Source organism: Oncorhynchus mykiss, chromosome 18, assembly GCF_057628025.1.
Source record: "Oncorhynchus mykiss isolate SJ-2025 chromosome 18, ASM5762802v1, whole genome shotgun sequence".
Lineage (NCBI taxonomy): Eukaryota > Metazoa > Chordata > Actinopteri > Salmoniformes > Salmonidae > Oncorhynchus > Oncorhynchus mykiss.
In genome coordinates, this window is record NC_143039.1 from 12352989 (window position 1) to 12370853 (window position 17865).

A 17865-nucleotide genomic window follows, 5' to 3' on the forward strand; every position below is an offset into this window, starting at 1 on the left:
TACCACAGGAGGACTCCAATGTAGACACATCTCAAGGATGATCAATGGAAACAGGATGCACTTGAGCTGAATTTTGAGTCTCAGAGCTAATGGTTTGAATATTTATGCAAATGAGGATTCATTTTTATAAATTTGCTAAAATGTATAAAAAACTTTTTTTCGCTATGTCATTATGGGGTATTGTGTGTATATTGATGAGCGGTATAATTTTTTTTTTGTATAAGGCTGTAACGTAACAATATGTGGAAAAAGTCAAGGGGTCTTATATAATGCCCTGTATATGCTTTAAACTACAATTTAAGGATCTGAAGTGGTAAACACAATGGCATAATGGAAAATGCATGTCCAATGGTTATCTCTGTATTAGTATTATCCACATTAAAACACCTAGGTAGATTAGTGGTTATCTCTATTAGTATTATCTCTGTATTAGTATTACCCACATTAAAACACCTAGGTAGAGTCGTGGTTCTCTCTGAATTAGTATCATCTCTGTATTACCCACATTAAAACACATAGGTAGAGCAGAGAGGACAGAGCATGTGGCTTTGTAACACACAGGTGTTTCATCTCCACACTGGGATGATTTTAACAGTGCAACGCCACACAGGCCTCATGCCTCTCAGGTAGGAGGGTACCAGAAATAAATGAATAAAAAACACAAAACTAATGAAGGAGCACACAGGGCCACAGCACTTCAGGAGCACACAGTCACCAACAATATGTCCCTGGCGTCAATACTTTCAACTGGCTCAGCTCGCTGTTACAGTACAGCACCACCAAATTCCATTTATTAAGTAACCGTCTGTCTTATGTTACGTTTTTATGGTTACATATCACACTATTTTGAGAGTCCCATTTTTATTTTTAGTATGTTACATCTCTATGAGACGAGGCTGCACCTTAACCTAAATTATACACAGCAGGTCAAGAGGTGTGTTTTCCCTTCAGCATCTGCATGTGGCATAAGCTCACCCACCTCACATCATGAATCTAAAATGGTTAACCTTGGCTGTGAGTGATGGGGAAAAAATCTGACTAAGGCAATTACTTGAATAATTCAATGGATGTTTTGTTTACAAACTTGATGAGTAATTTGTCTTGTTAAAAAAATATATTGACTTCGCTATGGGGCCGTCAATGGGAATTGGGCCGTGCTGCCGCTGAACTGCAGTACCGAAAATGCCCTCTGAGCACAGTGGAATGCATGCTTGTAGACTGGAAGCCTGGCCCCTTGATCCGAGAAGGGTGTAATTGCAGACCGCAATTTGGGGCGTTCTCTGATATCGGGTGTTTCATCGTATCAAGTTTACACCAATTGATGCTCCCCATTGGTCCTTAACCGTTTCTTTTGCGTTGGGTACAACAGTTGTTGAGAACTGTAGCATTGTAGCTATGCCTAACCTTAACCCTTTTCCTAACCTTAATCTTAGTCTCCTAACCACCGTTAATTATCATAACCTGCCACGTTAGTTATCCAATCCTGCATGGTAAACAAATCCCTAACCCTCACCCTTTTCCTAACCTTAACCTCAGTCTCCTGACCTCCACTTTAATTGTCCTAACCTGACACTTTAATTATCCTAACCTGTTATGTATGCTTTGTGCCTAGTTAAATAAATAAACAAAACATTTAACAAATAGCCTCCATCAGTTTCATAACACCGAAACTGACCAATGGCATGTATCCATTTTTATTATATCAGGGAACATCCACATCAAGAAACCGTACAGTAGTTCTCCTACTGGGAGGCGCCGGAAATAGATTAAAGAGTGATTGGTGCTGAGGAAGCTATGGCAGGGGATGCCCCGCAGCCTGTTGAGATTCATAATGTCGTTTACCAGTTGAAGGATACCGATTGTAGAGATAAATTGTATGTGCGGCTGAAAGGTTTATGGGAGTTCAGGAATTAACATTGGAAGCATTGCAGGCAGTGGTTAAAAAGTACCCAATTGTCATACTTGAGTTAAAGTAAAGATACTTGAGTCAAGGAAAAGGTGAAAGCCACCCAGTAAAATTCTACTTGAGTAAAGGTCTAAAAGTATTTAGTTTAACATATACATAAGTATCAAAAGTAAATGTAATTGCTAAAATATACTTAAGTATCAAAGGTAAAAGTATAAATCATTTCAAATTCATTACATTAGGCAAAATAGACAGCACGATTTCCTTGTAGTTTAAATGTAGGGATGGTCAGGGGCATACATAGCGCGCGTTCCTATGAGTGCCAGAGGACAGAATAAATGATGAAAAACGAACGCCCAACACCCCTTGAATACGGCCGGTGTCAGTAAACACAATATACTTAAGTACTTTACACCACTGATTGCAGGGAATACTGACTGAAGATGTTCCTCGCTACGAGGCCCATGAGACTGTGTAGGGATGTGATTTGAATCGGACTGTGACTGAACGAGTGGGATGTTGTTATTTATCTATTTTTGTATTCTGTTTTGACGTCGTTGTTTCCACAATGGACATGTATTTTCTTCTACAGTTTATTAACCGTACAGTAGGTGGCGGCAGACACGTTATATTGTGTAAATGTCAGGATACGAGAGAAGAAGATGACGCTGTTGCAATGTCGTAGTTGGGAACAGGAAGTTCCGGGTAGAAAACGACAGAACTGTGTTATGTCGATAGTGGTTGTGTCCGTTTCAAATGTATTATTGTAGGTATGTAATAGCACGTTTTAAACTTTCTAATGTCGAAAGAATGTATATTATGTTAGGTAACAAATCCGTCAATGTATTATCACGTTTGGTAAAGGTTTTAATTGTATGTGTTATTTTGGGGTCAAATCGAGTGAGTGAAGGTGATTAAAAACGATTTTTCAAGTCGCATAGGTAGACTTCGGGTTTGTCTGAGTGTATGTATATAATTTAGTTAGTCATTTCATAAAGATTCCATTTATTTAAGTTCGTTTTTACATGTTCTTGGTTTTGTGTAAAATGTTTATGAGCTGGTAAATAGCCTCGTCCGAACCATCCTGATCTCGCGAGTTTACATGCACTGTTTCGTTAATGTAAGCTCGCGAGATCTGGATGGTTCGGACGAGGCTCGTCAAATGGCGGCTTCAACGGTTTTGGTCGTCTTCCTAGGAGTTTGCTCGTGGGGAAATGGCGACATGAGGCTGTGTGATGGAGTGTCAAAATAGAGAGAAGCTAGCTGAAGTTATCCTTCACCATTTGGAGAGAGAGGCCAACTGCATGGAATGGCGTCGATTAATGCGGATGAATCGGAGCACGTATCAAACTCTATCCATGGAGGACCAAGTGTCTGCGGGTTTTCGCTCCACCCTTGTACTTGATTAATGAATTAAGGTCACTAATTAGTGAGGAACTCACCTCAACTGATTGTCTATGTTTTAATTGAAAGGAAAAAAATAAAACCCGCTGAGACTCGGTCCTCAATGGAATGAGTTAGACACCCCTGAAACAATTGAAATGGAGAGAGAGTTTGAGAAGCAACAGCTGTGCTGGAATGCGATCAATGTGGGGGACAGTTCTGATGATATGGAGCCGGAGGATGAGGGCCTAGTATTTGAATGGTCTGTAGTGGAAAGACATAGGAAGAACAGAGATAATGATACTGGAAGCAGTGGCGCATGTAGTATAGAAACTCCAGAGGTCCAAGGTAGGGAGCTAGAGTAATAATGTGTCACAGTGGAAAGTTGGGATGATGTTTGAGGAGACCACAGGGCCTCATTTACACCCTATCTGATTAACCAAGGCCTTAAAGAGACGGGAAGTTCAGCTGGGCAGGATCCGTGTCCATGGTAGATTGTTAATATCTTGTGCTAGGTCAGGTCTCTGCAAAGGAAGATTTTTCAAATGGAAAATCATAATGGGACGAAGCTCAGGAAGATAGAGTGGTTGAAGCCTAAAGGTTGATCAGTAGGAAAGAGGGTTAAAGAAGTGAAAGCTTATCAGTGCTGTTGAGGTGTTAGGTTTTGTCTGGAAAAGTACAGAATAGGATTCCTTAGCTTCAATGTCAGTGATTTTGACCCAGCCTCATCAATCAACCAATCAAATGTATTTATAAAGCCCTTCTTACATCAGCTGATGTCACAAAGTGCTGTACAGAAACCCAGCCTAAAACCCCAAACAGCAAGCAATGCAGGTGTAGAAGCACAGTGGCTAGGAAAAACTCCCAAGAAAGGCCAGAACCTAGGAAGAAACCTAGAGAGGAACCAGGCTATGAGGGGTGGCCAGTCCTCTTCTGGCTGTACCAGGTAGAGAGGAACCAGGCTATGAGGGGTGGCCAGTCCTCTTCTGGCTGTGCCGGGTGGAGATTATAACAGAACATGGCCAAGATGTTCCAATGTTCATAGATGACCAGCAGGGTCAAATAATAATAATCACAGTGGATGTCGAGGGTGCAACAGGTCAGCACCTCAGGAGTAAATGTCGTTTGGCTTTTAATAGCCAATCATTGAGAGTATCTCTACCGCTCCTGCTGTCTCTAGAGAGTTGGAAACAGCAGATCTGGGACAGGTAGCACGTCCGGTGAACAGGTCAGGGTTCCATGACAGCAGGCAGAACAGTTGAAACTGGATCAGCAACAGTGAATCATCACAGTGTTTTTAAATGCCAAAGAATGGGACATGTAGCTGTTGAGTGGAAAGATGTGCCAAGTGTGGTGGGGAACATGATTACAGTGAATGTTGGAGCAATGTGACAGTTAAGTGTTGCAATTGTGTGGAGGACAAAGAGCAGCATTTGGTGGATGCCAGGTGCAGAGAGATGCTCAGAGTAATAGAATCTGTCTTGATGTATCATATGCAGAGGCTGTAAGACAGACTGGTGGAACTACAGTGCAGACTGATGGAGCTTCCATGGTTGGTCCTGTAGTAAGAGGACCTACTGTCAGACTGATGGAGCTTCCATGGCTGGTCCTGTAGTAAGAGGACCTACTGTCAGACTGATGGAGCTTCCATGGTTGGTCCTGTAGTAAGAGGACCTACTGTCAGACTGATGGAGCTTCCATGGCTGGTCCTGTAGTAAGAGGACCTACTGTCAGACTGATGGAGCTTCCATGGTTGGTCCTGTAGTAAGAGGACCTACTGTCAGACTGATGGAGCTTCCATGGTTGGTCCTGTAGTAAGAGGACCTACTGTCAGACTGATGGAGCTTCCATGGTTGGTCCTGTAGTAAGAGGACCTACTGTCAGACTGATGGAGCTTCCATGGTTGGTCCCGTAGTAAGAGGACCTACTGTCAGACTGATGGAGCTTCCATGGCTGGTCCTGTAGTAAGAGGACCTGCTGTCAGACTGATGGAGCTTCCATGGCTGGTCCTGTAGTAAGAGGACCTACTGTCAGACTGATGGAGCTTCCATGGCTGGTCCCGTAGTAAGAGGACCTACTGTTAGAACTGGTCTTTCTACTAGTCCTGACATGGTTTCGAGGCCTGTTCAGAAATCTTGTGCCCATGAATGCACTGTGACAAAGGATACTTTAATAGTGAATCATTTGTACTTCATAGTTTTCATTTGTAAGGTTATCAACAACTTGGATTGTGCAAAGCAGAAATACCAGGTTGAAAGTTATCTTGTAAACTGCAGCAGAGTTGTTGGGGGTAACAGATGTTACTGTCGGTATGGTTTTTGATAAGCTGGATAACCTCGGGGTGGATTGTCTCAGCATGATATAAACCCCAATGTTTGCAAACGCAGAAAGGGATCTATTGATATAGTTTATTGGGGGGTGTGGGAGGGTTTTTTGGGGGAAGGGGAGGGTGTGGTAGGAGTTAATAGGGATTTCTTGTTTTATTTTCTTAGTACAGAATTAGACAGACATGGACCTTAAAGGTTTGTTTGTGGACCTCCATGATACCATAGGAGGTCTGCATCAACGGACTTCAGTGCAGGTAGTGCCTCATCAGAGAGAGAACATTTCAGTTGCTCTACAGTTCTGAAGCTGAATGTAATGGTTATCAGTTCTAATATTCAGACACGGATAATTCTTACTATGGTGTGAACGGGAAATAAAATAGGTTTTTGTGAGTGAAGTAATACAGGGAAGACAAGGTTATTCATAAAAATAGTACATCGTGCTGCCTAAATCATACTGCAACCTTGTCCTAAATTGTTTTATGCATTTTTGTGAATTTAAGAAATCTAATGTAGATTAAGTGCACTTATGTTGTGCAATTTAAAATGTGTACTTCGTGTCTAATGTGAATTAATGTTTTGTCAAGGATTAGCTAGCTACCTGATCTACTGAAATGAGATAATTGAACAAGAAAAAAAGAGAATATATTTTTACAGAATAAAGTGCCAGAACTGTCAACACTAACTTTTGTGTCCTTTTGTCTACATAACTACAGGCCGACTCAGATTAAGAGGCCGTTAACATCAACAGTGAGGACAAACCCAGCCTGCTTCTCTCCTTCCACACTGAGTCCAAACCTACAGTCACTGGGTCCTGATTGTGACAGAGGAGCCCAGTTTGCACTGCAGGATCCAGAGATGGCATCAGTGAAGCTGGAAGACTGCAGTCAAACACTGGAGCTGAATGTCATCATTAAAGATGAAGAAGAGGAGGAGGAGATTGGTACATCTGTTAGTCATGGTAACAGCAGGTTCTATCTACAGTGCATCCGGAAAGTTTTCAGACCCCTTGACTTTTTCCACATTTTGTTCTGTTACTTCCTTATTCTGAAATTGATGAGAACTACAATTTAAATCCATCTACACACACATTACCACATGTCAAATGTCAGGTTTTTTAAATGTTTGCAAATGTAATGTTGAAGCCCCTTTGGCAGCGATTACAGCCTCTTCTTGGGTATGAAGCTTGGCACACCTGTATTTGGGGAGTTTCTCCCATCCATTCTCTGTCAGGTTGGATGGGGAGTGTCACTGCACAGCTATTTTCAGGTCTCTCCAGAGATGTTCGATTGGGTTCAAGTCCGGACCTCTGGCTGGGCCACTCAAGGACATTCAGAGACATCCCAAAGCCACTCCTGCATTGTCTTGGCTGTGTGCTTAGTGTTGTTGTCCTGTTGGAAGGTGGAACTTCACCTCAGTCTGAGGTCCTGAGCGCTCTGGAGCAGGTGTTTATCAAGTATCTCAATGTTCTTTGCTCCAATCATCTTTCCCTTTATCCTGACTCGTCTCCCAGTCCCTGTCACCACCATGCTTTACCGTAGGGATGGTATTGGCCAGGTGATGAGCGGTGCCTGGTTTCCTCCAGATGTGATGCTTGGCATTCAGGCCAAAGAGTTCAAACTTTATTTAATCAGACCAGAGAATCTTCTTTCTTGTGATCTTCGTCTTTTTGGTGCCTTTTTGCAAATTCCAAACGGGCTGTCATGTGTCTTTTACTGAGGAGTGGCTTCCGTCTGGCCACTCTACCATAAATCCCTGATTGTTGTACCTTTTGACGGTTCTTCCACCTCCAGAGAAGAACTCAGGAGCTCTGTCAGAGTGATTATCAGGTTCCTTGGTCACCTCCCTGACCAAGACCCTTCTCTCCCGATTGCTAAGTTTGGCTGGGCGGCCAGCTCTAGGAAGAGTCTTGGCATTTCAAAACTAATTATATTTAAGAATGTTGGAAGCCAGTGTGTTCTTGGGGACCTTCAATGCTGCAGACATTTTTTTGGTACACTTCCCCCAGATCTGTACCTCAACACAATCCTGTCTTGGAGATCTACGGACAATTCCTTTGACCTCATGGCTTGGTTTTTGCTCTGACATGCACTGTCAACTGTGGGACCTTGTGTGTGCCTTTCCAAATTATGTCCAATCAATTTAATTTACCACAGGTGGATTCCAATCAAGTTGTAGAAACATCTCAAGGATGCTCAATGGAAACAGGATGCACCTGAGCTCAACTTCGAGTCTCATAGCAAAGTGTCTGAATACTTATGTAAATATGGTATTTCTGTTTTTTTATTTTGAATACTTTTGCAAACATTTTCTAAAAACCTGTTTTTGCATTGTCATTATGGGGTTTTGTGTGTAGATTGTTGAGGGAAAAATATTTAATTGATTTTAGAATAAGGCTGTAACGTGACAAAATGTGGAAAAATTGAAGGAGTCTGAATACTTTCTGAATGCACTGCTACGTTATTTTCATAAGTTCCTCTATAAATTGTGACCCAGCCTGTTGCTTGGTTGAATTTTGTAATTCGGACATCACACATCTTAAGCGATCTTGAGTTCTTAGAGAGTAGACTAAAGAGGGGAAATAGTCAAAATGCCAATTTTTAAAAAAGTTCTATGAAATGAGTCTGTGTAGTTACTAACCCTTGTGATAGTGAGTGGAGGATGATATGAAATGAGTCTGTGTAGTTACTAACCCTTGTGATAGTGAGTGGAGGATGATATGAAATTAGTCTGTGTAGTTACTAACCCTTGTGGTAGTGAGTGGAGGATGATATGAAATTAGTCTGTGTAGTTACTAACCCTTGTGATAGTGAGTGGAGGATGATATGAAATTAGTCTGTAGTTACTAACCCTTGTGATAGTGAGTGGAGGATGATATGAAATGAGTCTGTGTAGTTACTAACCCTTGTGATAGTGAGTGGAGGATGATATGAAATGAGTCTGTGTAGTTACTAACCCTTGTGATAGTGAGTGGAGGATGATATGAAATGAGTCTGTGTAGTTACTAACCCTTGTGATAGTGAGTGGATGATTTGAAATTAGTCTGTGCAGTTACTAACCCTTGTGATAGTGAGTGGAGGATGATATGAAATTAGTCTGTGTAGTTACTAACCCTTGTGATAGTGAGTGGAGGATTATATGGCTCATAATTTTCACTCCTTTTGCCCCTTCTTGACTTCCACTGTTACCAGGGTTGGGGTCAATACCAGATACTTCAGAAAATAGACTGAAATTCCAATTCTCTGCAATGCTTTTAAATTAGGAAAATTTGGAATTGGAATTTGATTTGTGAATTTACTGGAATTTAAATGACCCCAATTGACCCCAACCCTGACTTACCCACTTTTAGAATTGTTTTATTCCCCTGTATTGTTCAGCCTACTGATATGAATACATATGTCACCCGGTACAGACAGAAGAGGACTGGCCACACCTGATATGTGACTAGTTTCAGAAAACTAGGTGTATGTCACACGTCACTACTTCACAGTAGAGCTATTTGAACGCAAACTTTGTTTTAAAATCAAAATGTGTTTTTTGTCAGAAATGTCTTCTGGAACATGTGAACTTTCATGTGCCTTAATAACAAACTTGTACGTCATCTGTAAATACAAATAGAGTAAAACAATTCTGAGCCTAGTTGGTTTAGCCACAGAAAAAGCCAGCAACCTTCCAGCTAGCCATCATTGGCTGAGATAATGAGTGGGCTGGACATGCCTAGAGATTAGTTCAGATTGGTCTGCCATATAGCGCTTCTCTCTATTTGAGCTGGTCAGTAGGTTTAGGTAATCCTGTCTAATGCGGCTTTAAATAATATATATATATCGTAGTGTAACTCCCCACTTTCTGGAGGACCGAGTTTTGAAATCAGTGGAATTAGAGTATGATATGTAAGGAAAACACCTGTCTCTGGATTACATCTTCAAACTAAGGGTAACGATGACATCAGTGAGAGAGGGAGAAGCGTCCATCCATGTATACGGACGGGTAAGATAGTCTAGCTAGCTACATTTTCAAATATTACACGTTTCTAATTTTGTCAAAGTCGTTTTAATTTCAAGTTAAAGTGTTAGTGCACTGTTAGCTAGCTGGCTAACGTTAGCTTGGGTGCTTGACTACTGCTGTTAGGTCAGCTAGCTAACGTTATGATCAGTGTAGTGATATTATTCATATCTCAGAGAAATTTGCGTTGCTAGTTATAGCCTAATGTTAGCTGGCTAATATTGAACCTGGTTTGTTAGCTACCAGCAGATTCATGCAGGTTACTAACGGCAAGAGTTGTGACTGTGGTTCATTGTTTAGCTAGCTAGCTACATGTCTTAACAAAAGACTCCACTTTGCAAGTAACCATTTCAGTAGAATGTTTATGTCACTGCAACAACTATTGATAGACGTAGCTGGTACATTCGCTCTGGCTATCTACTCAGATTTCAGAGCACTCTCGTCTGAGTGTGCAAGAGCACAGAATAAATGATGAATTTACGAACGCTCAACAGCCATTGAATATGGCCTTGTCTGTAAAAGTTGACAAAAAAGCGTGAATTGTTGCCAACAGCACAGGGTGTGAACGATACTGAATGGGTGTAGACAAAGAGGTCTGCAGTAGGTGTACCAAAACATTCAAAGGCCATTTTCTCAAAAGTGAGGTTACAAGTTTGTCAACTTTTAAAACAGAATTACTCTCCTATTGTTCCTCAACTGTAGTGTATGATATACAATTTTCTAGCTCTGAGTCTACTTCTATCCAATGTATAAAAATACAAAAAATGTTGGTACATTAGATCAAGCCGGTCAGTCACATATGAATACATATGTCACCTGGTACAGCCAGAAGAGGACTGGCCACCCCTCAGAGCCTGATTCCTCTCTAGGTTTCTTCCTATGTTCCTGCCTTTCTACTGAGTTTTTCCTTAGCCACTGCACTTCTGCATTGCTTGCTCTTTGGGGTTTTAGGCTGAGTTTCTGTTCAACACTTTGAAAACTGTTAATTTAAAAAAGGCTTCATTAAAAAAATAATAGATCAATATCACACAAACTGACTGGTTGTTCTGATGTTGTTCACACAGGGGACCATGTTGAGACATTCTCTACATCCAGAGAGCAACAGCAGGAAGGTCACAGAGCTAAGAGGTCTCACCACTGCCCACATTGTGAGGAGATTTTCCCAATTCTATCAAAGCTAAAGATACATCTAAAAATACACACAGGAGAGAAGCCTTACTCCTGCTCTGACTGTGGGGGGAGATTCTCCCGATTGGATACCTTAAAATGTCACCACCGAATACATACAGGAGAGAAGCCTTACTCCTGCTTTGACTGTGGTAAATGCTTTAAAACATCAACTGAGCTAAAATCTCATCAGCGAAGACACACAGGAGAGAAGCCTTACTCCTGCTCTGACTGTGGGGAGAGTTTCTCCAGATTGGATACCTTAAAATGTCACCAACAAATGCATACAGGAGTGAAGCCTTACTCCTGCTCTGAATGTGGAAAGAGTTTCTCTCAACAGGGTAACTTAAAAACACACCAACGTATACATAAAGGAGAGAAGCCTTACTCCTGCTCTGACTGTGGGAAAGGCTTTAAAACATCAACTGAGCTAAAATCTCACCAGAGAACTCACACAGGAGAGAAGCCTCACTACTGCTCTGACTGTGGGGCGAGTTTCTCTCAATTGAGCAATTTAAGAAGACACCAACGTATACATAAAGGAGAGAAGCCTTACCATTGCTCTGACTGTGGGACAAGTTTCTCTCAATTGAGCAACTTAAAAACGCACCAACGCATACATAAAGGAGAGAAGTTCTCTCAGACCAGCTAAGATTAAAGTCACTCTATCACTTAATTCTCATTTGATAGAAGAAGTGGTAACAGTGAATTGGATCAAATGAAGAAAGCGTAGAACACTGTAATCTTATTGTTTCTCAATGTGATAGAACTGTACAGAGGAAAAGGATTGTTATAGAATGTTAGCCTCTCTTTACTTTACTGATCAGTGTGCACCTTGTCAGTTTTGGTGTGTTTTGTTAGATTCTACTGTAAACATGTTGAGATTACCTGGATTTTCCCTTAGCGTTGAAAACCCTCTGAGGGATCACTTGTTAAAACAATGCAGTGTGGTGGTTGACTGGGTGATACGGCTTCCTTCTGCAGTTTTCTGTCGGATTGAGTTAGTAGACACAACATGTATCAGATAGAGATGGGGTGATGATCAGTTTTCACCACTAGTTTGGGTATATTATTTTTGCTATTAATCAACTTTGTTTGAAACATCGACACTGAAAAAAAAAAATATATATATATATAAATGCAACATGTTTTTAGTTTTTATTTCACCTTTATTTAACCAGGTAGGCTAGTTGAGAACAAGTTCTCATTTGCAACTGCGACCTGGCAGACCTGGCAACATGTGAAGTGTTGGTCCCATGTTTCAAGACCAGAAATGTTCCTTATGCACAAAAAGGGTATTTCTCTCAAATTCTGTGCTCAAAATTGTTTCCATCCCTGTTAGTTAGCATTTTTTCTTTGCCAATATAATCCATCCATCTGACAGATGTGGCATATCAAGAAGCTGATTAAACAACATGATCATTACGCAGGTGAACCTTGTGCTGGGAACAATACAAGGACAGTCTAAAATGTGCAGTTTTGTCACACAACCCAATGCCACAGATGTCTCATGTTTTAAGGGAATGTGCAATTGGCATGCTGACTGTAGGAATACCCACCAGAGCTGTTGACAGATAATTGAATGTTAATTTCCCTACAATAAGCTGCCTCCAACATTGTTTTAGAGAATTTGGCAGTACCTCCGACCGGCCTCAACCGCAAACCATGTGTATGGTGTTGTGTGGGCGAGCGTTTTGCTGATGTGAATGTTGTGAACAGAGTGCCCCATGGTGGCAGTGAGGTTACGGTATTGTTAGGCATAAACTACGGACAACAAACACAATTTTTGTGCCATTCATCCGCCGCCATCACCTCATGTTTCAGCATGATATAATACAGCTTTGTGAGGCTCATTTGAACTTGTTGAATTTCTGGGATCTTTTATTTCAACTTCATGAAACATTGGACCAACACTTTACTTTGCGTTTATATTTTGTAGATTTGTTATTTTAGTCATTGATAATTAATGTATTTGGATAACTGTAGTGAACTTAATGGGTCTACTAATGAAAAATAAATGTTCTACATTAATTTGTGCTGGTCAGTCTTTGTTTTTTGGGGGGTTTCTATACTGTAAATATACATTTTGAATTTTAAGAAATTAAACAAAATGTATATTTCGATCTCCTAAAAACATGTCACTACACCTCTACACGTCACCATGGGGACAAGCCAATATGCCAGCCACCAGTATTCTCACTAATGCATATGTAATGGTTTAAAAACCTTAAACCTATTAAGTCATCTATGATTTTCATGGAGACTTCAAATGGATCTCCCAGGTATCTAGATGGATCCTACACATCACCATGGAGACTTCAAACGGATCTCCCAGGTATCTAGATGGATCCTACACATCACCATGGAGACTTCAAACGGATCTCCCAGGTATCTAGATGGATCCTACACATCACCATGGAGACTTCAAACGGATCTCCCAGGTATCTAGATGGATCCTACACATCACCATGGAGACTTCAAACGGATCTCCCTGGTATCTAGATGGATCCGACACATCACCATGGAGACTTCAAATGGATCTCCCAGGTATCTAGATGGATCCTACACATCACCATGGAGACTTCAAATGGATCTCCCAGGTATCTAGATGGATCCGACACATCACCATGGAGACTTCAAACGGATCTCCCAGGTATCTAGATGGATCCTACACATCACCATGGAGACTTCAAACAGATCTCCCAGGTATCTAGATGGATCCTACACATCACCATGGAGACTTCAAACGGATCTCCCAGGTATCTAGATGGATCCTACACATCACCATGGAGACTTCAAACGGATCTCCCAGGTATCTAGATGGATCCTACACATCACCATGGAGACTTCAAACGGATCTCCCTGGTATCTAAATGGATCCTACACATCACCATGGAGACTTCAAACGGATCTCCCTGGTATCTAGATGGATCCTACACATCACCATGGAGACTTCAAACGGATCTCCCAGGTATCTAGATGGATCCTACACATCACCATGGAGACTTCAAACGGATCTCCCAGGTATCTAGATGGATCCTACACATCACCATGGAGACTTCAAACGTATCTCCCAGGTATCTAGATGGATCCTACACATCAACATGGAGACTTCAAACGGATCTCCCTGGTATCTAGATGGATCCTACACATCACCATGGAGACTTCAAACGGATCTCCCAGGTATCTAGATGGATCCTACACATCACCATGGAGACTTCAAACGGATCTCCCAGGTATCTAGATGGATCCTACACATCACCATGGAGACTTCAAACGGATCTCCCAGGTATCTAAATGGATCCAAAAAACAGTCAGAAGTAGGCTTGGATTTACTCCACAACCACTTCTCTAGTTTCCCCTTTTATTCCTTCTCTCTCGTCTCCACTCGACACGCCATCAAACAACACATCCCCTCCGCCATCTTCTAGCCTTCCTCAGTCTACCTCCTCTCCGTCTTTCTCCCAATGAATGGCCTGATGTCTCTCTGTCTCTGTGGACGCAAGGCCGAACACGCATCGCACACTGCATGCCTCTTTCCCTCCAGGCAAAAAAAAAGGTTTCAAATTCTCGCTCAAGTTTCTAGCCACAAGGATACCTACTGTTTGTGTGGAAGTATGTGAGTAGGATACCTACTGTTTGTGTGGAAGTATGTGCGTAGGATACCTACTGTTTGTGTGGAAGTATGTGCGTAGGATACCTACTGTTTGTGTGGAAGTATGTGCGTAGGATACCTACTGTTTGTGTGGAAGTATGTGGGTAGGATACCTACTGTTTGTGTGGAAGTATGTGCGATACAATGGATGTCTTTGTATAATGGACTTCAGAACGTTCTCTGAATAAACTGTACTATCTTGTTGCATAAACTGAGTCTTTGACTAATTATTATTAAACCCAAGGTCTTACAGATCTCGGGAATTGGTCCCTTTTTTGGGGTGGAGGGCTAATTGTTACCCCCCACTTTTCTCCCCAATTTCGTGATTACGATCTTGTCTCCCCAGCGGGCTCTGGAGAGGCAAAGGTCGAGTCATGTGTCCTCCGAAACATGATCCGCCAAGCCGCGCTTCTTAACATCCTCTCACCTAACCCGGAAGCCAGCTGCACCAATGTGTCTGAGAAACACAGTTCAACTGACGACCGAAGTCAGCCTGCAGGCGCCCGGCCTGCCACTAGTCGCTAGAGCTCGATGAGGCAAGTAAAGCCCACCCGGCCAAACCCTCCCGTAACCCGCACGACGCTGGGCCAATTGTGCGCCGCACTACGGGACTCCCTGTCACAGCTCGATCGAACCCCAGGCTGTAGTGACGCTGCAACACTACAGTGCCGTAGACCTCTGCGCCACTCAGAAGGCCCTTGTTTGACCCTTTTTTTTGTGCCTTCCTCTGAAACCGCCTGGTGTCGAGTTCCTGGATGGCAGGGACATCGGCACCAGTGATGTACTGGGCCCTACGCACTAAAATTTGAGAGATCTGAGGGCCCATGCCAAAAATGTTCAGCCTCCTCATGGGGAAAAGTCGTTGTCGTGCCCTCTTCACGACTGTTGGTGTGTTTGGCCGATGATAGGTCCTTAGTGACGTGGACATGGAGGAATTTGATGCTCTCGACCCGCTCCACTATGTCCCTGTAAAATGTTCAGCCCTCCGTTTCCTTTGGTCCTCGATAAGCTCCTTATGAACATCATTCTTACGTAGGTGTTCCTTTTATCCAGATGCGAAAGGGCAGTGTTGAGGGCAATAGAGATTCCCCTGTTGGGGCAGTAGACAAGTTGGAGGGGTTCAGGGTTTCTGGGATGATGGTGTGAGCCATGACCAGCGTTTGAAAGCACTTTATGCCTACAGATGTGAGTGCTACGGGGCGATAGTCATTTAGACAGGTTATCTTGGTGTTCTTGGGCACAGGGACTATGGTGGTTTGCTTGAAACATGGAAGTACACAGACTGGGTCAGGAAGAGGTTGAAAATGTCACTGAAGACACTTGCCAGCTGGTCAGCACATGTTCTGAGTACGGTCATAGTAATCCGTCTGGCCCAGTGGCCTCGTGAATGTTAAAACAGGTTAAGGTCTTACTATTTAAAGTCTACGGAGAGCGTGATCATATAGTTGTCCTGAACAGCTGGAGCTTTCACGCATGGTTCAGTGTTGCCTACCTCGAAGGTCGGTTTGGTTTAAAAAATATACAAATTAAACATTAAATGAAATAAATAATGACTGACAACAATAATTGTAGAGCTTTTTAATGGAAATTCCAAAATAGTGAACATTAAATTGCCAAAACATTGAAAATATTCCATTGTGTATGTCAGGTCCACATTCGGTAGACATTAATAGAAAAGTAGTAAATTACTATGAAATAATAAAATAGACAGTAGTGTATATTAAACTGAATAAAAATCTAAACGCAACATATGGGGGCGAAAGGTAGCCTAGTGGTTAGAGCGTTGGACTAGTAACCGAAATGTTGCCAGATCGAATCCCCGAGCTGCCAAGGTAAAAAAATCTGTCGTTATGCCCCTGAACAAGGCAGTTAACCCACTGTTCCTAGGCCGTCATTGAAAATTAGAATTTGTTCTTAACTGACTTGCCTAGTTAAATAAAGGTAAAATAAATCTAAAGTGTTGGTCCCATGTTTCATGAGCTGAAATAAAAGATCCCAGAAATGTTCCATATGCACAAAAAGTTTATTTCTCTCAAATGTTGTACAAAAAAATGTGCTTACAGCCCTGTTAGTGAGCATTTCTCCTTTGCCAAGATAATCAATTTCCCTGACAGGTGTGGCATATCAAGAAGCTGATTAAACAGCATGATCATTACACAGGTGTACTTTGTGCTGGGGACAACAAAAGGCCGTTCTAAAATGTGACGTTTTGTCACACAACCCAATGCTACAGATGTCTCAAGTTTTGAGCGTGCGCGCAATTAGCATGCTGACTGCAGGAATGTCTACCAGAGCTGTTGCTAGAGAATTTAGGGTTAATTTCTCTACCATAAGCAGCCAAATTTGGCAGTGTGTTCAACTGGCCTTACAACCACAGACTAAGTGTATAACCACCCCAATACAGGGCCTCCACATCCGGCTTCTTCAACCAACGGGATCGTCTGAGACCATCCACCCGGACAGCTGATGAAAGTGAGGAATACTTCTGTCTGTACTAAAGCCCTTTTTGTGGGAACAACTCATTCTGATTTTGCTGGGCCTGGCTCCTCAGTGGTTGTTCCCTCCCAGGCCCACCCATGTCTGCACCCCTGCCGAGTCATGTGACATTCATTTGATTTGGCCCTAATGAATTTATTTCCTTATACGAACTGTAACTCAGTAAAATTGTTGCATGTTGCATTTATATTTTTATTCAGTGTACTGTGGTGAAATCAGAATTGGCGAAGTAACGTAGACAAATGAAGATGACTTATCTGCAGAATATGCTTAAACTGTTAACTCTTGTTATTAGAATGTCTCCTTTGGGAGTCTGGTGTTGGCAACTGCTCTTCCTCCCTCATCTGGGCCCCAGTCACCTGAGGTCAGGCTTGTCTATCACATGTCCCTGTTGCTATGCAGAATATCAGAAAGAGAACATGGAAAAGGAGGTCAGAAGGAAACATTGTTTCCATATGTGAATGTGTCTTTACCTATTGCAAACCATGTGAAGGGATGAGTAATGGGAACCAATCACTTGTCTCCACAATGTCTGTGCATCAGTCACACCCTCCTAGCAAGGTGGAAACTAAGTAACAACAAATGTCTGTCCGTCAGTCACACCCTCCTAGCAAGGTGGAAACTAAGTAACAAGTGTCTGTGCGTCAGTCACACCCTCCTAGCAAGGTGGAAACTAAGTAACAAGTGTCTGTGCGTCAGTCACACCCTCCTAGCAAGGTGGAAACTAAGTAACAACAAGTGTCTGTGTGTCAGTCACACCCTCCTAGCAAGGTGGAAACTAAGTAACAACAAATGTCTGTGCGTCAGTCACACCCTCCTAGCAAGGTGGAAACTAAGTAACAACAAATGTCTGTGCGTCAGTCACACCCTCCTAGCAAGGTGGAAACTAAGTAACAACAAATGTCTGTGCGTCAGTCACACCCTCCTAGCAA

At 42.2% G+C, this 17865-nt stretch overlaps 3 protein-coding genes across 4 annotated transcripts in view; 2 read left to right on the top strand and 1 right to left on the bottom strand.

Annotated features, from left to right (window-relative positions):
* Nucleotides 1-12813, top strand: part of LOC110516278 (uncharacterized) — a 249588-nt gene extending 236775 nt beyond the window's left edge. The window contains exon 3 of the mRNA XM_090207051.1: nucleotides 10680-12813. Coding sequence (XP_090063177.1) covers nucleotides 10680-11434 — 755 coding nt within the window. The 3' untranslated portion in view covers nucleotides 11435-12813. The remainder of the gene's footprint in view (nucleotides 1-10679) is intronic.
* LOC110513970 (uncharacterized) overlaps nucleotides 1-17865 on the bottom strand; it is a 129163-nt gene that overhangs the window by 77893 nt on the left and 33405 nt on the right. The window lies entirely within an intron of this gene.
* LOC110517120 (uncharacterized) overlaps nucleotides 2563-17865 on the top strand; it is a 121413-nt gene continuing 106110 nt past the window's right edge. Inside the window, exons 1-3 of one of the 2 annotated variants that reach the window (XM_090207049.1) lie at nucleotides 2599-2676; nucleotides 3103-3324; nucleotides 6330-6574. In XM_090207049.1, coding sequence (XP_090063175.1) covers nucleotides 6472-6574 — 103 coding nt within the window. In that variant the 5' untranslated portion in view covers nucleotides 2599-2676; nucleotides 3103-3324; nucleotides 6330-6471. Of the gene's footprint in view, nucleotides 2677-3102; nucleotides 3325-6329; nucleotides 6575-17865 lie in introns of both variants that reach the window. The other variant, XM_090207048.1, reaches the window with a different exon arrangement.